The 24916-nt window shown below is 42.3% G+C and overlaps 1 protein-coding gene across 2 annotated transcripts in view; it reads right to left on the minus strand.

Moving 5' to 3' along the window:
- Positions 1–2199: 2199 nt before the first annotated feature.
- LOC115141122 (zinc finger protein 385D-like) overlaps positions 2200–24916 on the minus strand; it is a 36331-nt gene continuing 13614 nt past the window's right edge. For both annotated transcript variants that reach the window (XM_029679781.2, XM_029679782.2), the window contains exons 3-8: positions 18852–18959; positions 14455–14623; positions 6279–6629; positions 5831–6012; positions 4498–4599; positions 2200–3792 (exon numbers count right to left, since the gene is read on the minus strand). In XM_029679781.2, coding sequence (XP_029535641.1) covers positions 3547–3792; positions 4498–4599; positions 5831–6012; positions 6279–6629; positions 14455–14623; positions 18852–18959 — 1158 coding nt within the window. In that variant the 3' untranslated portion in view covers positions 2200–3546. The remainder of the gene's footprint in view (positions 3793–4497; positions 4600–5830; positions 6013–6278; positions 6630–14454; positions 14624–18851; positions 18960–24916) is intronic.

Below are 24916 nucleotides of genomic sequence, written 5' to 3' on the forward strand. Positions count from 1 at the left end.
TATATTTCAACGCTTATTTGGTTCCTAGAAGAGACATGGAGCAGTATAAGCATTTATAACATCATACTGGCTGATATATTGGCCAATCACTGACATGGAACCATTCCCTTTTACTAGTTCTTTCTCCTTGTAATAAATAGCACCTCTCAGATCCGTTCAGACTGGTCCAACACGCTCTCTGTGTGTTTATGGCGGCAGGTTATTCATTAGGGTCACAGTCTCCGTCTCACTTGAGTGACATCTGTTTGAATAATTGATGTGGCCAAGGAGAGCAAGGCAAGGGCGGGTCATATACTAATTTAGTGTGAGGGGTCAGCCAGTAGTAATCTGAGCTAACTGAGTAAGGGTTTCTGTATGCATGCAATGAATCCATGACAACATTAGTAATCAAGGCTAGTATTATTTATTTATTTGTATACTATTTGTGCCAATTTCTTCTCCCTCTGACTCAGTGATTCCGCATGTTGATATTGGACATGACAAAGCCTCGGAATGAAGGTGGATTTGGAGCCAATGGGAGATGTCAACAATAGCTACACTGTACAATGTGGAGAGCAGAAAACTTAGTTGGGCTATTTGTTTGCATGTAAATGCTTTCCTTAACTTATGTTTGGATCTCAGTTCCATTCAAACAAACTCATTCCAATACATTTGGGGAAACATGTTTGTAATGTTGTTGTGTCTTGGTCGATCTGAACTGCATGGTAACCATAGACTCCTAAACAAGCCGAAGCTTGTGGGCTTTGCTCTCATTTTTAAGGCTAACTTTATTGCCAAGGTCAAAGGTACTGTATAGCTCTTTAAGACCGAGAAAAAGAAAAGGCAAACGGCACATTTTAGACAAATTTCGAAACCAAACCTCAAAAACTCTGTGTTCTGACCTATGTTTGGACTAGGATTACATTAGGATTACATTAGATTACACTAGGATTACATTAGGATTACATTAGGATTTAATTTGTTGTTTTGAGCACTCCAATAATTCTACCTTCTCACAAAAATATTTGACTGGGACTAATCAAATCCCTATCCTAACTTCAACCATGAAAGGCATGAAAGCAGTCTGCTGAAACATGAGACTGTAAAAACCAACTGGCATGTGATGCAGGTGTTCAGTCAAAGATAACAGCGCCAGGTTTCAAAACGGTATAAAACCGGATGGAAGAAATATGAAGTTGTAATGGACGTGGAATGTTAATTGAGGCACTTATCACACTGTGGAATCCCAGGTGAACACGGACAGACACGCTGTCGGAATCTGCCCTTGTGTCCCAAGGGTATCTGACTTCAGAGCCTGTTCCTACTGTGTTACTACACATCCTCCTGCCTGTACATCGAGTAGGTTGGCATCGAGTAGGACGCAATTCATCAATCCAATCTGTGGTTTTCTCAGGAGTCCTAATAAACAGGTGATAAATGTAAGGTGCTAATATTTTGGAAATAAACCCTCCTGTATTTTGTCACACACTTCATGTCTTGCTCTCTGGTCATCAGGCGGCCTGCTTTGTTGCTTTTGGAGTTGGATTAGGGTTGGAAGTAAGCTCCCTCTGGCTGGAGAGGGGAGTTGTGTGTGTCAGGAATGTTGTCAGGAGTCTTTGGGCAGATATGCTACAGACTGGGGATTGACGCACAGCCTTATGGGTTCATGGACTGGACCACAGACAGACTGAACAAATGTCTACGATATGTACCTGATGACTTATAGTGTTTTGGTTAGCTCAAATTGCTAATGCCAAAACCTGTTTATCAATGATTTTACTTCCTGATGGGAAGCAATCTGCAGGTTGACGTTTATTGTAATGAGTCTTGTCCTGGAGGCAGAACAGGATGATTTCCCCTTAAATTGACTATATTGTAAAAAGAAACATGTTTTTATTTTTTTTGTTGCTTTTTGGTCTTAATTTAAATGTTAGGGTTAGGCATTAGGGTTAGGTAAAACATCAGATTGTATGACTTTGTGGCTGTGCCAGCTAGTGATCACTCTGCTGCGCTGCCTCCAGAAAAAGACTCATGACAAACAACGGCAATCGTTGAGAGCCTTCAATTGTGTTGTATGTTTATGTGACACTATAACGTGTGCATTTGACGTTTTAGTCATTTAGCAGAGGCTCTTATCCAGTGACTTACGGTTGTGCGTACATTTTTCTACATGCATGTGCAACGGTACAGGCCCATTGGTGAATTGTAGCATCAACAAAGTTAACAAAGTAAGACTCTTTTATTTGAAATTGTTCATCTTTTACACATTAACAGATATTATACACAAGCCTTAGTGGTCCCTTTAAACCGCGACGTGGTCATTCAGAATGGTTATTGGGTGTCAGCTGGGATGGCTTTAAGGTGGAGGGCAAGGTCACACACAAACACCCATATACACCCGCACACATACGCACACACACAAAGAAACAAACACTTACACACCAACACACACATACACGTAATGCAAGAGGAACTACAACACGTACTCTAGCCAGCTAATGCACTGCAGAGGGGGGACTTAAAGTGCAAACAGCAAAAGAGGAGATCCGTATCAGCCGTGAGTGATAACTACCTCCACTGAAGCAATGATCTTAGTGCGACACTATCTCTGCAAATATGATATCCCTAGAACACATTTATAGCTCAAACTGTGCCTCGCATTAGACAGAAATGACACTGCATAGTTCACTGGTTTGTCTTATACATTATTGCAGTACAATATAACTCCAAGTCCTGTTCTTGGGTATGATTCAAGGGCAAGAGAATGGCACAGGAACATTTGGGGCTAAGTAGCCCTGTAATACTAGAAGGGGTGTCTGTGTGGGTACGACTAAGTACTAGCTACTATAGGAGGGAATTGTGATGAGTCAATGACTCTGTGAAGATGAACGAGTAGATTCGCCAGGGTGGTTCCACAGTAATGAAGAGACTGGCCTGTAGTCAAGTGGAAGGGGAAATGCAGGGTTAATACTGTAGAACAGTAGTAATCCAAATGGAATAGAGTGGGCAGTAGTCCAGATGTAATGCTTCAGGTTGTCTGGAGTCCATATGTTTTGGTGAAGATCGCAGTCTTCAGAGGAAACACACCAGGACGACAAACGGTTGGTTAAAAGCTGTGGGTGGCCGTCCTATCGCCACTGACCAGAATATCGGCTATTATTTGAGGTTATTTCCCCATGATTCTACATGTTGGATCGTTCACACCCAGCAGGTGATCGCTAAAAACACAGCGCCCATCTGTTTATTATAGCCATTATTCGTTCCGGTGTGGTTCTTCTCTGAATGTAGGGGGCACAGCAGAGGGAAGGGGGACACTAATCAATTCTAGGCCATTGATGGGTTCCTTGGGAAATCCATAACAGGAGGTCTGGCCAGCCCAGTAGGGTTTATCTGGCAGTATGGGTTAAACAATACCTGTGTGCCTATTATCCCCATATTCTGGTGAAGGTGGCCTATGGTCCAAATGTATAAAGGGATAAGCAGAGGGAAGAGGACTCTGGTTCATAACAACTTCCGTGGCACGGCCGTCATGGGAAGTCCATAGAGTCTATAGGGTGGGGTTGTGAGTCAGTAGGGGGCAAACAGTAACTGTGTATGGGAGGTCCTGACAGGCCCGGGGGCGGGGCGGAGCAGGGCAGCAGGGAGGGTCTGTGTCTGAAAAAGGGTGGGGCCATGGGAGTGAGCGTGGGTGGAGCGGAGGCCGGGGAAGGCCGAGCCCATGGCTGCTGCTGCTGATGCCAATGCTGCCAGGTGAGCGGGCATTATCTGGGTGATCTGAGGTTGGCACAACTCCTTCCCCACTGTCAGCTTCACCTGGAGAGTGAGATTGAGAGAGAGAGAGAGACAGAGAGAAAGCGAGAGAGACAGAGCGAGAGAGAGACAGGGAGAGAGAAAGACAGAACAAAAAACTCAATCAGTGTCTGAGAGTATGGGTTTGAAGGTCAATGGAGCCCTTTGAAATCGTCTTCTGTATTAGTGATAGGGAAATGGAGCTTCCTCTGAACACCAAGATGGAAATTGTTATGTGCTGTCAATCAACTGACTCATGTATTCTAACCTACTGGGAGGAATCTTTGCTCTTTCCATATATAAGTGTCTCCTCTGGGTTAATACAGTTGATGATGGGATTTAGATGTGTCATTTCCCACAGATTGTCAACCCCTGGGCCTGGTCGCAAGTTATCTCTGTCTGCTACTTTATGAGACCCGTGATGGAAACTCGACTTTCATTTTTTTTGGCCCCAGATGAATCCCCAATACATTCCACCTTTAGCATGTCGGTCTCAGACCTTAATTTTTTACTAGGCCTGTAAAGTCACAAACCGTATCAACTTCATATCCAGGGGTTATTAAATAAACAAATAATGAAGAACACCGTTTTAAATTACAAAACAAGAAAGAGATACCCTCAATCGTGTCTCTCACATCTTGGTGACATAGATTTGTGGAGACTTTCTGATTGTTTAGGTGATTCCTATGATTCTGTATTTTGTCAGTATTGAGACAAGGAGGGACTTACTGGTTGTGTGGCCTGGACTTTTGGGGGTTTACTGTAGGGACTGTATTTGGGTTTGGCCGGTTTGCCCGCCGCTCGGTCTTTGTGACGTCTGCTGCTGATGTGCTGGAGGAGAGATGGAGAGGACAGTAAGGTTATAGAGTAAGAAAGAGTGAGACCACAAGTGATTGGTCCTAGATTTACTTAAACCTCTACAGGATCGGTGGGTCCCCCGCGGGACGGTTGAGCTAATGTAGGCTAATGTGATTAGCATGAGATTGTAAGAAACAAGAACGTTTCCCAGGACATAGATCTATCTGATATTTGCAGAGAGCTTAAATTCTTGTTAATCTAACTGCACTGTCCAATTTACAGTAGCTATTACAGTGAAATAATACCATGCTATTGTTTGAGGAGATTGCACAGTTATGAACTTGAAAATGTATTAATAAACCAATTAGGCATATTTGGGCAGTCTTTATACAACATTTTGAACAGAAATGCAATGGTTAATTGGATCAGTCTAAAACGTTGCATAGACACTGCTGCCATCTAGTGGCCAAAATCTAAATTGTGCCTGGGCTGGAATAATACATTTATGGCCTTTCTCTTGCATTTCAAAGATGACAGTACAAAAAAACAATACAAATACGCATTATTTTCTTTGTATTATCTTTTACCAGATCTAATGTGTTATATTCTCCAACATTAATTTAACATTTCCACAAACTGCAAAGTGTTTCCTTTCAAATGTTATCAAGAATATGCATATTCCTGCTTCAGGTCCTGAGCTACAGGCAGTTAGATTTGGGTATGTCATTTTAGGCGGAAATTGAAAAAAAGGGCACATCCTTAAGAGTTAAGAGGCCTCAAAAAGACCAAGGAGTACAGAACACCACTAATTGATTCGGAAGGGTTGTCAGCAGTAGAGGTACAAATTAAAACAAGAAAATAGCTAGTAAATACAATATGTCAAAATTGCATGATCAATGCAGCACTCTAAAAGTCCAAATATATATATAAAAAAACTTGCCAATTCAATTTTAAGACATGTTCCATTCAACCAGTTTTGAAAGCCTACCTACTCATTTGTTTCTATTCATTTAGTGTAATCAATGCCGGAAAACTGTTCTCTGTCATTTCAAGGTTATATTACGTAGGCTTAGTAATCATTTCTAATTAGACACTACTTCAACGAACCCAAGAGCGACAGATACAGTTATACCACTGATAAGAACATGACATTTAAATATAGTGAATTCAAACAATTTCCATTAAACAAATTCACAATTTTCACTCATGGAACTGTGATAATATACAATGGCTAATGTTCATGTAACACCCTGGTGTATCCCACCTGCTTTAGCTGTGTCTCAGAGTTGACATGCACATCGCAGATCTCACAGTGAAATGTTTTGTTCTGCAGGCCCGTGGCTGCCTTGGTGGGCGGAGCCAGCTTACTCTTGACCCCTGGCCGGAGGAAGGACTTGATGGAGCCCACACCACTCCTGGCCTCTAGCATGGTCTTGTGCTTCGTACCTGGATGATAAATTAGGAAAAAGTGAGTCACAATAAGGTCTATAAGGCATTTGCATCCACAGTCATTTGCCACTATTATGTTAACAGCATTGAGAGGCACTGACATTATTTGCCAATGAATAGACCCTACCAATCTAATGATGGACATGATTGGCTGTGTTCTTCACATTGACAGAAGAGTGAACTCTATTTAAGAGCTACTATTCAGGGTTAGTGATTGAGCCCCTAGGGACAGGAGGGACTGAGAGGAGGGCAGGTCCTCTCACCGCTGTTATGAGCCTCCAGTTGGGATGCCGAGTTGACGGCCATCTTGCAGAGCGAGCAGTAGAGCAGACGCCTGGCTTTCTCTTCCTCTGTCTCCGGGTCTGTCTCAGCCTCTTGCTCCACCTCCATGTCTGGTTCTAAAGGTGAGCTGGATTTGGGCGAGGCCCTGTCATCCCATCCTGTAGCTGAGGTAGTCTCTGTCCCTGTGGATGAATTGGGACTCGATGCCAGCGTAGGTGCCAGGGGTGGTAACATTGATGTCATGGGTGCCAGGGTTGATGTCAGGGATCCCAGGGTTGGAGCCAGTGTGAGCACAGGAGATAGTGGGAGTGGCGATGCACCTGGAAAGCCATCTGCAGAGGGCGATAGATATGTTAATTGACCTTCCCTGCTGAAATAACCTGTTACAAGACGACTACTGCACCAAAAATAATTGTCTCATGTATGGAGATCAAAGTCATCTATGGATCAATGAGATCTGATGAGAGAAACAACACAAGTCGGTATAAAAAATACTGTGAACTGGCTCCTCATTTACCAAAATAAAATGTTAGTCTTGGCAGCATCCCCTGATCGATGTCAATTCCTCTCAGTTCTCTCTACTGCAATGACACAGAGTGAAGATCGCCAGCCAAGAGAGCGAATCAATAGTGAATTCATTTAATTTATAATACTCTACAATATCCAAATTACAGTATACACCATTAACACTAGTTGACACCTTTGATACTTGATATTTCTGTTATATCGCATAAAGCCACCATAATTAGCATTTGAGTGAATCCTTAATTGGATGGCAATTGATGGTGGGCCTCACCTTGTCTCTGATGAATACTATTTATGCTAAGAGGAAAACATTAACAGTGCCCCATTACCCCCCTGCAATTATTATCCAGCTACTCCCAGGCTTCTTTTGAGTGCCAGGTATCAAAACACCCCGCAGTCACACTATGCCAATCCCTCAATCAAAGCCAAGTCACTAAAGACCAAGAGCTGTCAACCTACCTCCTTCTGTGGGCAGGTTTTCAGCACGAGATAATGATTTGATTTGTCCTTGAAAAGCAGGGTTAAATGTGTTTTTGTAGTTTGTCTGTCACCATACATGTGTTGTGCTTGCATGCGCACATGCGTGTCTCTATACATGTGCTTTTGAGTATGTACTCTCTCTATGTACACTGTGTTTTTGTGGTGAGTATATACAGTATGTGTGTGGTTGTGTACTGTTCACACACAAGCATGGATGTGTCTCTTCATTGCTTCATCTTTTAAACAGGAAATCCCATTTCAGTGACCCACCTCTATTTCAATCAAGGGCGACCTGTTCAAAAGGCAATGTAGGCACATACATGTGTCTGTTCTTGCATTGCAGTGCACTCATCTTGCATAATGCCATTAAAGAGCCATTTGCCTTTCGCGAGCAGGTGATTATAGTGTACTTTGGCTGGCCTAAAACGCCCTCTACTCTGGGAAGGCTCCAGTAATCCATATCCCCACTCGCTGTGACCTAACTGGCTCTGTTAAGAACTCAATCACCTCTCATTAATGAAGGTAATGACTGTGATCAATCTAGAGAGGCAGCGGGTGGGGACTGACAGTTATGGGCTAAGAGGGGGGGGTGAGAGAGAGAGAGAGAGAGAGAGAGAGAGAGAGAGAGAGAGAGAAAAAGGGGACACAAGGGGTAATAGAGTAAATAAGGAAAGGAGTAAGGAGATGGAATGAGAAAGAGAGATTGGAGAGGGAAAGAGAGCAGGGAGAGGAATGTAACAGTGAGAGAGAAAGAGGGAATGAAAAATACAGTAAGTGAGAGAAAGATGAGGAAGTGCAGGGGCAGGAAAGGAAGGAAAGGGGGAAGAGAAAAAATCAAATCAAAAGAGAGGGACACAATTAGAGAGAGCGAGAGAGAGAGAGAGAGAGAGAGAGAGAGAGAGAGAGAGAGAGGATGCCACAAAGAAAGAGGGGATTTGATTGGGAAAAAGAGACAGCTATCATGACCCTCTTGGAGAGCTTCCCGTCCTTTTTGTCGTCTGTTTCTTTTTTACCCCCCTTTTCTCCCCAATTTTGTTCTTGTCCCATCACTGCAACTCCCCAATGGGCTTGGGAGAGGCGACGGTAGAGTCAGGCGAAGGTAGAGTTAAAACTTATTTGGTGTAGGGGGCAGTATTTTCACATCCGGATGAAAAGCATGCCCAGAGTAAACTGCCTGCTACTCAGGCCCAGAGGCGATGATATGCATATTATTAGTAGATTTGGATAGAAAACACTCTGAAGTTTCTAAAACTGTTTGAATGATGTCTGTGAGTATAACAGAAGTCATATGACAGGCGAAAACCTGAGAAAAATCCAACCAGGAAGTGGGAAATCTGAGGTTTGTAGTTTTTCAAGTGATTGCCAATCCAATATACTGTGTCTATGGGGTCAGATTGCACTTCCTAAGGCTTTCACTAGATGTCAACAGTCTTTAGAATGTTGTTTCAGGCTTCTATTGTGAAAGGGGAGCGAGCAGTGGTCAGGCTGAAAGCCTTTAGTTTAGTCACGTGCGCGGCCGTGAGCACGAGCTCTGTTCCCTTTCATTTCTAATGACAAAGGAATTGTCCGGTTGGAATATTATTGAAGATTTATGATAAAAACATCCTAAAGATTGATTCTATACATCGTTTGACATGTTTCTACAAACTGTAATGGAACTTTTCTGGACTTAGTACCCTCGCCTTTTGCGATAGGATTACTGGACTAAACACGCAAACAAAAAGGAGGTATTTGGACAAAAAGATGAACTTCATCGAACAAAACAAACATTTGTTGTCTAACATGGATACCTGGGAGTGCCATCAGATGAAGATCATCAAAGGTAAGTGATTAATTTTAACACTATTTCTGACTTTTGTGACACCTCTCCTTGGTTGGAAAATGTCTGTATGGTTTTCTGCGGCTAGGCGCTGACCTAACATAATCGCATGGTGTGCTTTCTCAGTAAAGCCTTTTTGAAATCGGACACTGTGGTTGGATTTACAAGAAGTCTATCTTTAAAATGGTGTATAATACTTGTATGTTTGAGGAATTTTAAATATGGGATTTCTGTTGTTTTGAATTTGGCGCCCTGCAATTTCACTGGCTGTTGTCGAGGTGTACCAGAGAGTACCAGAGAGGATATATTAACACCCGCCAGCTTAACCCGGAAGCCAGCCGCACCAATGTGTCGGAGGAAACACCGCTCAACTGGTGACTGGCGTCAGCCTGCAGGCACTCGGCCCCACCACAAGGAGTCGCTAGGGAGCGATGAGCCAAGTGCCTTAGACCGGTGTGCCATTCGGGAGGCCCACATTGCCTGTTTCTATACCTCTATAGCTCTCAGTTTTCCCAGGAGATTTCCTTTGGCAGAAATGCTCTTCTCAAATCCTTCCACTCTCGTTAGGCTTCCAGGCAATCACAGAGCTCCCCCTGAGATCTGATTACCTTTCTCAATGATGCTGGATTAAGCTCTTTAATTAAAATGATTGGGCCCCATTATATGCCACCATGACTTAAAGGACAGAAACCCCTCAAGGCCCTGCAGTTGTGAGGCATTCCTTCCTTTCTTCATTTTTAATTTCAGGCCAACTACATAGGCAGTTTTGAATCTACTGTGATTAGGATCTTGATAAAGTAGCTTTGAAAAGGAAGTGTATTTATAATGGTCGTGATTATCATTTGGATAACAGAGCAAAGTTATCTTTGAGATATTTCACAGCAGGGGTCATAGAACTTACGTTGACTCATTCAGCCCCTCCTTCCTCATTGGAATTCATTCTCCAGACAAAATCCTTTTGGAAAGTTTCTACAGCTTCAAACCTCCTCAGAACTTCTCGCAAATGAGGGCATTTACAGGAAATCCTAGTTCCACGCAAGTGAAAAGCGGTTTTAATGCACAGAGTCATCAGCTTTGCCCCTTTGTGATGCATGTCTGTGTTTAAGGGCTTTTTCCAACCCAGTGCATACAGATTTGGATCTTTGAATTCCTTGTTGGTTAGGAGACGTGCATGGGGAGCTTTAGTGGTTAACTGATGGCTGAACAAGCCTAAGCACGCCCCCATGCCCCATGCCTGTTCTATTGTGCAGCTGCTGTCAGTGCATGAGGCATAGCTCCCCTGACAATCTGCTCTTTAATAGCTAATATCAGGGTACATTTCCTCAGGCACTGGACTGGAACTGAGAGATGGCGACTGCGTTATGGGCAACTCTTCTCTTTCTTAGCCACGTGCATGCGCACACACGCACACAGACACACACGCAGACACACACACAGGCACGCACACAGACACACACGCAGACACACACAGGCACGCACACAGACACACACGCAGACACACACACAGACACACAGCTTGACATGCAGTGGTTAAGCCATTGGCTAATCTATGCAATATCATTGTGGCCGGCTGTCCATTCGAAGCCACAGGGCGGCAGGGTAGCCTAGTGGTTAGAGCGTTGGACTAGTAACCGAAAGGTTTCAAGTTCGAATCCCCGAGCTGATAAGGTACAAATCTGTCGTTCTGCCCCTGAACAGGCAGTTAACCCACTGTTCCTAGGCCGTCATTGAAAATAAGAATTTGTTCTTAACTGACTTGCCTAGTAAAATAAAGGTTAAAAAAAGTTCACAAGTTTAAAACGCACGCACACATCCTCAAAATGCATACAGAAAATACATGAACTCACATGTACACAGAATGTGTGTTATAATGGCTATTTGGCAGAAGTTTTGCATCAACACTGAGTGCCCACTATCAACAGAGACTGCAGTTCTTCTCCCCATTCCTCATATCTGCTCTCAGTAGCCATTTCTCTTCCCTGACCTCCGCTTAGAGGAGCTCACGGGCACTGATATACCACTAAATACTTCAGCCCCAAAGATAATGTGGCGTTTACCCGCCTCGCCAATTAATTTCCCTGACATCTGAGCCTATTAATATTCATTACCCAACACCACTTTTGATAAACTGACGCTCCCACGCTTTGTAGACACGATAGTGAGGTGGAGGAGAAAACTGCTTGTTGTGTTTTGGGAGGTCAGTGATGAAAATGATTTATGGCTATTTGTTCCTTTTCCCGATACAGTGTTTAATGGTTTGTCTTTGAGGCCTTTCAGGGTCTTATTTTTAAACATTATTTTGCAAACAATATTTTCCACATAGTGAGACGTGGGCTTGTTCTTGAGACACACCTACGAGTGAGCTCTGGTCTGCATTTCTCTAACATGTGCATAAATACTCAAAGACATACCGGATGAATAAACGAAAGCTTGTTTTGGAATTCATTAGGTTTGTACCAGACTGAAGTGTGATATCAGCTCTCGTTAGAGGGGGTTTCAATTCAACTAACATGAGGAGGACCAAAACATACATTGACGAAATCCCCCATTTGTGGAGCAAAAGTTATATTAAAAAGTTACCTGGTATACTCTACCTTCACAACTCAAATCAAACTTTATTTGTCATATGTGCCGAATACAACAGGTGTAGACCTTGAAATGCTTACTTACGAGCATTCACCAACAATGCGTTCAAGAAAGAGTTAAGAAAATATTTACTAAATAGACGAAAGTAAAAAATAATAAAAAGTAACACAATAAAATAACAATAACAAGGCTATATACTGGGGGTACCGGTACCGAGTCAATGTGCAGGGGTACAGGTTAGTCAAGGTAATTTGTATATGTAGGTAGGGGTAAAGTGACTAGAATTTGGGGACAAAACATCCCATTGGAATAAATAACTTATGACTTTTGAAATATGTTGATACTCTCTCTGTAAATTGTGAATGATCCTATTCTGCAGGTGTGAGCATGTGGGACCAGATGGTCCACAATGCAGTGCCTTCAGAGTGAGAACAGGAATCGCAGAACCTGAGCTCAATTATGGATGCTTGTATGTGCTCCAGAAATGTGCTCCTGGTTTAAAATCGCTTACTCATGGAACATTGGATTGTAGGCCCTAGACTGAGGCACTCAGACCTAATCCTGGAAAGCCATGGTCCAAGGTTTCATTGGTGCCATTTTATGAGGCAATTAAAGATGGATACAGGAAGACTTTAGTAGTGGACAGAGGTAACCCAGAGAGCACTCTGGTTCTCCAGGTCCTATGGGTTTAGCGGTAAGACTAATGGAATTGACAGAGGTCAGCCTCCGGGCCTCCACTGACTACATTTTAGAAAGATAAAGGAGAGTCAAGCTTATCTGGTCCTGGTGCCTGTCTCCTGTAGTAAATGTACATTATCACGACATCTCCTGTATCTACTTCCTCCTGCTCCCAACTTCCTCTAGTTTGACACCATGATCAGATACAGTGGGGAGAACAAGTATTTGATACACTGCCGATTTTGCAGGGTTTCCTACTTACAAAGCATGTAGAGGTCTGTAATTTGTATCATAGGTACAGTTCAACTGTGAGAGACGGAATCTAAAACAAAAATCCAGAAAATCACATTGTATGATTTTTAAGTAATTAATTTGCATTTTATTGCATGACATAAGTATTTGATCACCTACCAACCAGTAAGAATTCCGTCTCTCACAGACCTGTTAGTTTTTCTTTGAGAATCCCCCCTGTTCTTCACTCATTACCTGTATTAACTGCACCTGTTTGAACTCATTACCTGTATAAAAGACACCTGTCCACACACTCAATCAAACAGACTCCAACCACTCCACAATGGCCAAGACCAGAGAGCAGTGTAAGGACATCTGGGATAAAATTGTAGACCTGCACAAGGCTGGGATGGGCTACAGGACAATAGGCAAGCAGCTTGGTGAGAAGGCAACAACTGTTGGTGCAATTATCAGAAAATGGAAGAAGTTAAAGATAACGGTCAATCACCCTTGGTCTGGGGCTCCATGCAATCTCACCTCGTGGGGCATCAATGATCATGAGGCAGGTGAGGGTTCAGCCCAGAACTACATGGCAGGATCTGGTCAATGACCTGACAGAGAGCTGGGACCACAGTCTCAAAGAAAACCATTAGTAACACACTACGCCGTCATGGATTAAAATCCTGCAGCGCACGCAAGGTCCTCCTGCTCAAGCCAGCGCATGTCCAGGCCCGTCTGAAGTTTGCCAATGACCATCTGGATGATCCAGAGGAGGAATGGGAGAAGGTCATCTGGTCTGATGAGACAAAAATAGAGCTTTTTGGTCTAAACTCCACCTGCCGTGTTTGGAGGAAGAAGAAGGATGAGTACAACCCCAAGAACACCAACCCAACCGTGAAGCATGGAGGTGGAAACATCATTCTTTGGGGATGCTTTTCTGCAAAGGGGACAGGACGACTGCACCGTATTGAGGGGAGGATGGATGGTGCCATGTATGTATCTTGGCCAACAACCTCCTTCCCTCAGTAAGAGCATTGAAGGTGGGTCGTGGCTGGGTCTTCCAGCATGACAACGACCCGAAACACACAGCCAGGAAAACTATGGAGTGGCTCCGTAAGAAGCATCTCAAGGTCCTGGAGTGGCCTAGCCAGTCTCCAGACCTGAACCCAATAGAAAATCTTTGGAGGGAGCTGAAAGTCTGTGTTGCCCAGCGACAGCCCCGAAACCTGAAGGATCTGGAGAGGGTCTGTATGGAGGAGTGGGCCAAAATCCCTGCTGCAGTGTGTGCAAACCTGGTCAAGAACTACAGGAAACGTATGATCTCTGTAATTGCAAACAAAGGTTTCTGTACCAAATATTAAGTTCTGCTTTTCTGATGTATCAAATACTCATGTCATGCAATAAAATGCAAATTAATGACTTAAAAATCATACAATGTGATTTTCTGGATTTTTGTTTTAGATTCCGTCTCTCACAGTTGAAGTGTACCTATGATAAAAAATTACAGACCTCTACATGCTTTGTAAGTAGGAAAACCTGCAAAATCGGCAGTGTATCAAATACTTGTTCTCCCCACTGTATACAACATTTACAGTAATGTTATCCAGGTGAAAACAAATGGATGTGGAGAAAGAGAACTATCAGCACACCGTTTCTGTTCTCCCACAGTTTATTTTGCAACCTTTACACCAAAGGGTCCTGGTCAGGTATTTCGGGAGACTCGGCACCTTTTGAAATTTGTTGGATGGATGTGACAAAGAAGAGTGACACACAGAGAGAGTGGATGGGGATTGGTAAAAACAGGGGATACGGAAGGAAAGTAAAGGGAAATTACCAACCTTTCCTGCCAGTGCTGTAGCACATTGCTGGAGGGTTGATGCTCTTAGGGACTTCCTGGTTGGTGGTTTCCTTGGTGACCACTGTACCTTTGAGCTTACATTTGGTAGCTTCCAGAGATTTCAGCTTCTTGGTATGTTTTGTTCCTTTGTAGTGGGCTACAGCTTGGCTCTGTGAGAAGAACAAATAGCAGGCTCAATTTTAACCAGGCCAAATTATGAGCAAAAACAAACTCAAATCAGTGACCCATGAAATATACAACACAGTGAGCAGGCATCACAAATCATTGCCTTTTATAGTGCTGATTAAACACAAACTTTAAAGGGGTTCAGCATCAAAAGAACATCCATGACAATAACAAAGACCAGTTTAGTCCAATTATATTTACAATGTTATCCATGCTCCTTTGCCTGTTATGTCATTTTTTTTCTTTATCTCACATCTCAGTATAGTATCAATGGCCATGTGATGGGTGAATCTGTGATAGTCTGATGTATTATGTATGTAGCTGTTTGAATTTAGAGTCCAGACACGATTTGTCCAAGATTCACCTTCACAACGGATTTACCCGACTCGTGGACTGGATCACAAGCAAAAACTTTCAGTCCTCCTTGTTTACCTCCACATACTTCCTGTCTGACTTTGCCCGTGGCAGGAAAGGAAGGTATTAGGAAAAATGGTATTGCCTTTTGTGCCAACCGCATCCCCAGTAAGGCATTGTTAGCGTCTGTAAAAACCATTGAGACAAAGAATTCTTACTTGCTGTTTGCAATTTTTAGGAGAAAATGAGCTTTCTCCATGCCAATTAGAGCAAATCAACAAAATGGAAATTTCCAGATAAAACTCCTTTTCTCTGCACTCAACCTAAATTGATTTAGTCTGTGGAGGTCATAGACAATTATTGGCATTGGAAAATGCATAAAATACTAATCCTCTGCTGCAAGGAACCCCAGCACGTGCGGTGCGGGTAGGCTACCTACACGATGAGAGCAAGATTATTTTTGTTTTTCAAACGGCAGCCAAGCATCGATTATCATGCCATCAGAATAAGACGCTAGATATTTATTGGAAAGGAGCATCAAGTTCATCAACTTGCACTTTTACCACCCTGTAAAGTTCATCATCACTTATTTCATCTGTAGCCTAATATACAGCCTGCTGTAACGAGTCGTAGTGGAAAGAGCACACAATATCATCGCGTGACTTAAAATTTACTTCGATATGATGGTTATTCTATCAATATGTGCAAATAAATGCATTTCCACCGCATTATATATTTTACAGAAACAAAAAATATCCCACTTTGTCGAGCTTATTTTCTAAGTTTGACATTTGGAAAGTTTACCGACAAAATGTGCTGTTTCCATCAGGCCTGTCATGACATTTTTAATTCGACATGTTCTTTACACGCATAAAAAGGTCGGATGGAAATCTGGTTAATGTCTATGTTATCTTTACTCCAATATATTGCTTCCTTAAATCATACTCCAGGTATCCAAGCCATCAGTAGATTTTTGCCAGAAGACACAAGTGATATGGATGAGTGTTTAGTGTAATCAAGACCATAATTCATATTTCATTAGAGCAATGATGTGGAAAAATTGCCTTAATGATACTTGCGGTTTGACACAGACCTGATTAAGGTGGGGAAGGAGGTAATTCGTTTTTGGATGGTCTATAAGTGAGAAAGACATCTTATGTCAACGCACAGAAAATTAAAATTCATTCCCACATGGTATTTAATGTTCTGTGCATTCTTTAAATCATGCTTAAAATATACCAAATTTGACATTTTTTGGTTGGGTTATAGTCACTATGTTACTGTATATGGGGGTGGCTGTATGGAAATATCTTGCTGGCGGTGTAATTAGATCAATAAAACCATGTGTAAGGAAAAAGATTCCAATCTGGACAAAGAAGTCCAAACAAAGGCATAACAGAGTTATGGTGCTTGTGAGAGAGGGAGAGAAAGAGGGAGAATGCTGTAGCAGGCCTCACTCTCCAATGACTTGCATTGGAATTATTTCTATATATACAGTACCAGACATAAGTTTGGACACACCTACTCATTCAAGGGTTTTTCTTTGTTTTTACTATTTTCTACATTGTAGAATAATAGTAAAGACATCAAAACTGGAACCAAAAATCTCAAATTTGGACTCATCAGACCAAAGGAACGGTCAAATGTCCATTACTTGTGTTTCTTGGCCCAAGCAAGTCTCTTCTTCTTATTGGTGTCCTTTAGTAGTGATTTCTTTGCAGCAATTCGACCATGAAGCCCTGATGCGCACAGTTTCCTCTGAACAGTTTTTGACATTTTTTATTTATTTGACCTTTATTTAACTTGGCAAGTCAGTTAAGAACAAACTCTTATTTTCAATGACGGCCTAGGAACAGTGGGTTAACTGCCTGTTCAGGGGCATAATGACAGATTTGTACCTTGTCAGCTTGGGAATTTGAACTAGCAACCTTTCGGTTACTAGTCCAACACTCTAACCACCAGGCTACCCTGCCGCCCCAGCTAGAGACGTGTCTGTTACTTGAACTCTGTGAACCATTTATTTGGGCTGCAATTTCTGAGGCTGATAACTATTGTACTTATCATCTGCAGCAGAAGTAATTCTGGGTCTTCCTTTCCTGTGGCGGTCCTCATGAGTTCTAGTTTCATCATAGCGCTTGATGGTTTTTGCGACGGCACTTCAAGAAACATTTAAAGATCTTGACATTTTCAAGATTGACTAACCTTCATGACTTAAAGTAATGATGGACTGTGGTTTATTTTTGCTTATTTGAGCTGTTCTTGCCATAATATGGACTCTAATAATAATATGGTCTTTTACAAAATAGGGCTATCTTCTGTATACCACCCCTACCTTGGCACAACAGCTCCAACACTAACCCAGGAAGCCAAACACCATGATGATGACTCAGGTTTAGAGCTGGAAATGCTTCATCTGCAATACTGCTATTCACTTTGGTAGATGGAGACACTCATAAGGATGCATTCATCGATCCAGGGCAGCAAGTTGAAGAAGAAGAAAAGCAGATACTTCAGGCCCTTTTTATAGACTGACATTGTCTGTCAACAGCCAAGCAAGAGGTGGAGAGAATCCGTGTGAAGTTCTCCACGGTGTGAGACTGGTTTGGTGGTAGTGAGTGTGTTTGTGGCTTGTGTTTTACTGGTCACCAATCAGAACATCAGTAGTTCTCTCCTCAGGTTGAAATGGGAGGAGACATCCTCCTCTAAAGAATGACTCTTGAGGTAAAAATGGTTTTACTGTTTGACCAAGACATTTGAGAGCTGTGTCAGTTTATTGAGGCGCTTTTGACTTAGTGCAGAGGAAAACTGGGTGTGAATATCCCAATAACACGGTACAATGGAAAGACCCCTTTAATTAAATCATATTGTATGTATTTGAGTTGTTTTTCACCACTCAAAAGTCCAGGTATTCTGTTCTTCACTAAAGTAAGTTAAGCTACACGCACCATCCACCACCCGAACAACCTCCAAGTCCACCAGGTTTCTCCATCCAATTTAAACTCCTATATAGTCAATCTGCAAAGATGATCAAGTATTTTTGATGTCCAAGTGACATCAAACTGAAATTTCTTCTCCCTATCTCGGCACCACAGAGAATTGATAGGTAAACATCATCTTTATCTGTTTGCTCAGGAGTTGTGATTGATGCCTGGGATGGATGATGATTATTCTGAGCTAGACCTCAATGTTGAAGAAATATTAACCGCCGCATTGAGAAATCACTAGCACATTGGGGCCCTGAATAGATAGCTAGCTTCCTTATTGGAGGAAGTATGATGATGCCATTTTGTAATGCTATTGAATTAACTACCCCTGGCTCAAAAATGTGTTTTCAATTGTAGGAAAATGTGATTTGATGGTAAGAACAAGGAAATTGAACAGTCAGATTCCATGCATTTTAGTATATCAGAACGACTTTGTTTATTATTAAAAACAACTGCTGTCATGTATTGCAAGATAACAGTTGCTTACTCCAACTTTAAAGTCTTTACAAGAAAGTTGCCCTAGATTGCAAAGACGGCATGTTGTGCTGGATATATTATTCAGGACACATCCCCATATGAGACAAGCAACATCGTATGCTATTTCACAACTGACATCTTATATAAGGATGTAATGTGTCCCCTTTAATAACAAACGACATATACTTTTGAAGATCCATGAGCCTGTTATGTCTTATGTTTCAAGTAAGACTTTGTTGGAAGTATGACCTCATCAACATCTTCTGGGATCCTGTAAATATGGGTTGAACAAGTAGGAGTGGACCGTCGTGCTTTGTTATTCAGTCTAATATGACTCAACACAACACAGGTTCATCGAGGGCATTTGGACCCGTGTGATCTCCAGAAGCTCCCTCACCTGTGAGTTGAATCTCAGTTGGCACACGTTGCACGAGACGTGTCTTCTCTTCGTCAAGGGATGAACTCCAAACGTGTGATGCATAACAGCTTTCTGAACTGGGTCCATCTGGGGGGAGAGAGGAGAGTATAGAATCTAAGTGAGATACAGTGTTAGAGCGGACCTCTAAATCAACCACGTTACATCCTTTGGTGTGGTGGAAAGAGAAAATGATTTTCTTTAGAGCAGGGTTCCCTAACTCAGGCAGGTGTTTCTTTTTTTATATGGATTTTTTCTTTTCTTCTACTTCTGAACACTAAAGACTGTAAAAACACCAGCAAATCATCAGCTCCAAGTGATTTTAATTTTGGAAATCTGTTCCAAAGTATTCCCACGCACAGTAGAGATATATGTGATCGCATACAAAGCAATGTTTAAAATGATTATGTTTTAGTCAAATAATATATCTGTTTGGGCTTCTTGAGGCCAATTTGCTGTCTACAAATGATTTGTAATTATGTTCCCGCCCCCCTGACCATCCGCTCAAGAAAAGATTGGCCTGCGGCTGAATATAGTTGATGAGCCCTGCTTTAGAGCTTCTTCGGGGGTTAGACGTTGAGACACCAGAACTTTCTTCTGAAACTCGTCAGTCTATTCTTGTTCTGAGAAATTAAGGCTATTCCATGTGAGAAATTGCCAAGAAACTGAAGATCTGGTACAATCCTGTGTACTACTCCCTTCACTGAACAGCGCAAACTGGCTCTAACCAGATTAGAAAGAGGAGTGGGAGGCCCCACAAGTCCTCAACTGGCAGCTTCATCAAATAGTACCTGCAAAACACCAGTCTCAACGTCAACAGTGAAGAGGTGACTCTGGGATTCTGGCCGTCTAGGCAGAGTTGAAGAGAAAAAGCCATATCTCAGACTGGCCAATAAAAAGAAAAGATTAAGATGGGCAAAAAAACACAGACACTAGCCGGAGGAACTCTGCCTAGAAGGCCAGCATCCCGGAGTCACCTCTTCACTGTTGACGTTGAGACTGGTGTTTTGCAGGTACTATTTGATGAAGCTGCCAGTTGAGGACTTGTGAGGCGTCTGTTTCTCAAACTAGACACTCTAATGCACTTGTCCTCTTGCTCAGTTGTGCACCGGGGCCTCCCACTCCTCTTTCTATTCTGGTTAGAGCCAGTTTGCGCTGTTCAGTGAAGGGAGTAGTACACAGGATTGTACCAGATCTTCAGTTTCTTGGCAATTTCTCACATGGAATAGCCTTCATTTCTCAGAACAAGAATAGACTGACGAGTTTCAGAAGAAAGTTCTTTGTTTCTGGCCATTTTGAGCCTGTAATTGAACCCACAAATGCTGATGCTCTAGATACTCAACTAGTCTAAAGAAGGCCAGTTTTATTGCTTCTTTAATCAGCACAACGGTTTTTAGCTGTGTTCAACATAATTGCAAAAGGGTTTTCTAATGATCAATTAGCCTTTTAAAATGATAAACATGGATTAGCTAACACAACGTGCCATTGGAACACAAGAGTGATGGTTGCTGATAATGGGCCTCTGTGCGCCTATGTAGATATTCCATTCAAAATCAGCCGTTTCCAGCTACAATGGTCATTTACAACATTAACCATGTCTACACTGTATTTCTGATCAATTTGATGTTATTTAAATGAACAAAAAATGTGCTTTTCTTTCAAAAACAAGGACATTTCTAAGTGACCCCAAACTTTTGAACGATAGTGTACATAGACGGGTTAGCTGACAATGTCACAAAAACGATGCACGCGGGTCCACAGCAGACGTCTGTGTGTTGTTTTGATTCTGGACTGTCAGATAGCTAACAACAATGACAAGAAGCTGCAAAAATGTGCTTGCTAGCTAACCAACTACTGTAACGATGTATTTGAGTGGACAACGAGTAACAATAAGTGACTATATGTTTTCAATAAAGATACGGAGAGGAAATATAGTTTCGATGTTGTCAACAATCCTTTGATTGTATGCCAACCCTGCCTGTTGTGCTCCACAGTTACACACACATCAGGTTTATTGCTATGTATCCCACCTGTATATAGATCTAGATCTATAGGGCTATAACTATACTATTAAAAGGGAACTTTCTACAAGAACATCATTGGATTAACGCATTGGATTAACGCAATCATAAAATGTTTGCACAAGTTTGTGAGTCGAGCAAAACTGTGGGTGAATGGAAGAAACAGGTGTGTTATGCAACATTCTTCCTTCATTGTAAATCTCACCCAAGTTTCGGAGAGAAGATGACACATGAACCTGGCACAGGTCCCTGGCAGGGAAAGCTTCAGTACAGATACATTAGCTACAGCCTGCTGGGAAATAGGCTAATATGGAGGACTGGAAACGTATCGAGTGTGAGAAACATCTGTGCCACGGAAAAAGGATGACCTTCGACTTAAAACACGCACTGGGCTTGAGTGTCAGAAATGCCATCGCAATCAGTGTCAAATTAATATTAGGCTATGTAGACTTGGAATAATACACAATACACCAAGGTTACTAGGGAAGTACCTCACACAAGTAACCTTGGTGTGTTTCGGTGTATATTCAGTAAATGTTCACATAGCCTCATCACATAACGTTCACAGAACTCTCTTCTCGATCTACTGTATAAAATCTGTCCATTACACAGTCCTCCACCACTCAGCTGCGGTCTAAGGCCCCGTACACACTCCGGTTGTACAACTGATGTACAACGTATTTGACACGATGGTGATACAACCTGATAGAGTTTGTCTGCTATTTTCTTTTTACGGTTTCTCCACAGCGCTTGAGTAATTATTTTGGTTGTATCACAACCGTTTATCTCTGTTGTATCACAACCATTTAAACAAATGTGTTGTAAATCAGCTCACACTTGAGTGTGAACAGGGCCTTAGCCAGCACAGCTGCATTCCTAGCAGCACATTATTCCTCCACCATACTCTCTCATCAGCCACCCACTGCGCCACATACTCCACAGAGAACCTCCTGCTGGGAGCCGGCTTCAATTGAGAGATCTCCCCATCCACACACACATCTTTATGCTAAGTCACATGCCTGCTATCAAAGCCGTCCGAGCGAGTGTCTCCTTTAATGGATACTATCTGACAGCCGACAGCAGCCTGTCTGTCATACAGTTCACCACGTCGGACGTGAGACCGCTTCACTCAGAGCAGAAGATAATGCAACAAGACTAGACAGTGATGAGACGCGGTGGCTGTGTGTGGGTGGGTGACTTTCACTTCCTAACTGTGATAAACTGGACAAACACAACACTGAGCACTATTTTTGTTAATTTACCAACATGGGTATTTTCTATATGCCCATACAAGGCCCACACATCACTGCATAAAACATGAGGTCAAATGAATCCATAGATCAGCCTTTTTGCAAAGTGTCACAATTATAATAAAAATTATAGTATTTTGTGTTCTTATACATTTAGTAAAAGATTGTGGCCAGCAGCTCAAATGCTGCCCAGTTACACAGAGAGAGAGAGAGAGAGAGAGAGAGAGAGAGAGAGAGAGAGTATGAATGAATGAATGAATGAATGAATGAATGAATGACTGGTCAACACACTGAGCTAGCCCCCACCATGTGGTCTGAATGTTCCATTCACGGCCGCCACGCACGCTTACCATTAACTAAAGTAGGATGAATGACCTGTCAAAATGAATCCTCCCTCCTATGCGTTTCCCAATTACCTCGCTGCCTAGGCCAGTCAGTTAGTTATCAGCAGACATGCCGCTATAGATTGTTGCCACACCAAAACATTTGCAAGTCAAATGCGGGGGACGCTCATAACTTATAATGAGAAACAACAAGCTTCCCAGGTGTTAATAAAAACGCAGACCCTCACATGAGAGGAAGTTGAGAGGGGAAGAGAGGAAGCAATGATGTCTGAGGGGTGAAGAGCAGAGTGTCTGCTGTGAACTGAGTGCACTACTAGTGGAGGTATCCCCTGAAGATGCTGAAAGACTGAGATAGAGAAAGATCAATCCATTTCCCCCCGTCTTAGTACAACTGTTAAACTTTGAGTTCTTTTTCGTAATCATATACTGTGAGAAGTGAATATGTTTGGTGTGATATGGATTTGTTTGCAACAGGAGGAGAGAGTGGGAGAATGAGAGAGAAGAGAGAGAGACGAGAAGAATTTCCCCATAGTGTACTTGAGTGGGTCACTGGATAGGAAAATTCACAGTGACCGTGAATAGAATGAAACTCATAGAATCTTGATTCAATTTAATATTCTAATAGGATTATGAGTCCGTTACTGCAGATCAATTTGACCTTCTTCTAAGTGTTAACTTGGCTCAAAAAGCCCCAGGGAACAGTCTGTTTTCTTTCTATTGTTGCACTTGTTTATCTCTCCTCCTTAAGGTTGAAGCATCCCAAACTGAAAGGGATTCACGTGTGTTTCTTCACCATGTATAGAGGAAAATAGGTCTAGTGGATCTCAGTGGAATTTGTGTATGTTCTGTACTTGTGTGTGTGTGTGTGTGTGTGTGTGTGTGTGTGTGTGTGTGTGTGTGTGTGTGTGTGTGTGTGTTTATCATTACTATGCAAAGGGTAGGTAAGCACTATTGAGCTCTTCAATTGGGCTTCGTATTCAATATACCACACTGAAGGCTGGATTGGGGGTTCATTATGCACATTGCTCCTGTGGATATTGCTGCTTTTTAAGGGGTTTTAGATTCTATAAAAGGATTTAAGTTTTATGCTGTTGTTCCCCTTGATGCAGGCACTTACTGTCAGTAACGCTAAATAAGAGTGCTAAATGATTAAAAGGTAAGTGGTTAGCGAGAGAGTGAGAGAGAGGGGGGGACCTGAATGGACTACTTTCGACGAACACAGAGCAAGCACAAGTACAATTCTATCTGTCACTCTATTTCTCCTCTCTCCTATTTCTCTCTCACCCATTCTTTCTCCACCTCTCTCTCTGCTCTTTTTCTCCATTGCGCCTCTCGTTCCACTTATCTATCCCTCGGCTTTCTGCTTCTTGTCTCAGATTGTATTTTCTCCAGTATGAGTGGTACTTTAGAACTTTCCCATCGGTCTTCACCGCTGACCCCTCTCACACCATCAAGATCGGTTAGGATGAAATATTGATCTAGGGTGTCTCCTCTGCTCCCCAGAGCCACCTGGCTGCCTCACACTGTCCCCGACCTGCTCAGATGAAAATGTAACACCTTAACCCCTTAACCCCTGCCACACCCACCCCTTGCCTCAGAACAAAGCACATCTGAGCTCCATCAAATTGTCCTTATCTGTAGTACTGTCAAGCGTGACATGATATAAAAGCCCTAACACCTAAAAAAGTAACTTTGAACGTTATGACACAACTCTTAAATAGGGGTTGAATACATTTAACTGCACCCCCCCCACACACACACATCTTATTTGAATGAATCCATCTACTACTAAAATATAATGTCTTCACAGGTCTTGAGCCAAACTCACCACAATAATAAGGTGTATACATTCGAATATACATCACAATTAATCTGAATCAGCTATGTAGTGCTAGGGCAGAAACCAAAACGTGCACCCGGACGGGGCCCCAGGACCGAGTTTGGGAAACCCTTGCTTAGGCAACTCTGGCCTAGGCCCCCGACCCCCTTACTGTTGAGAGTTAGAATAGTGGAAAACACCATTTCTAAGTTTAGTGGTGCATCAAGCAGTTTTCCTCTTCTTACCGACAGTTAAATCAAATCAAATGTTATTTGTCACATACACATGGTTAGCAGATGTTATTGCGAGTGTAGCGAAATGTTTGTGCTTCTAGTTCCAACAGTGCAGCAATATCTAACAAGTAAAATCTAACAATTCCGAAACAAAAACCTAATACACACACAAGTGAATAGACATTGGTTGGAAATGATGAACAAACACATTTTCCACTATTGAATAAAAGCCTCCTTGACCAAAAGTCCCCTCAGTTCCAAATAATGGGAGGACATGTCCTCCACGTTGAAAAGGGCCAATTTCAACTATATAGGCCAGGAAATGAGAGAGCTTGCTCCACACGTGAAATGGTATGAACTCTGAACTATTGATCACCTAA

The sequence above is a fragment of the Oncorhynchus nerka genome, linkage group LG14, assembly GCF_034236695.1.
Source record: "Oncorhynchus nerka isolate Pitt River linkage group LG14, Oner_Uvic_2.0, whole genome shotgun sequence".
NCBI lineage: Eukaryota > Metazoa > Chordata > Actinopteri > Salmoniformes > Salmonidae > Oncorhynchus > Oncorhynchus nerka.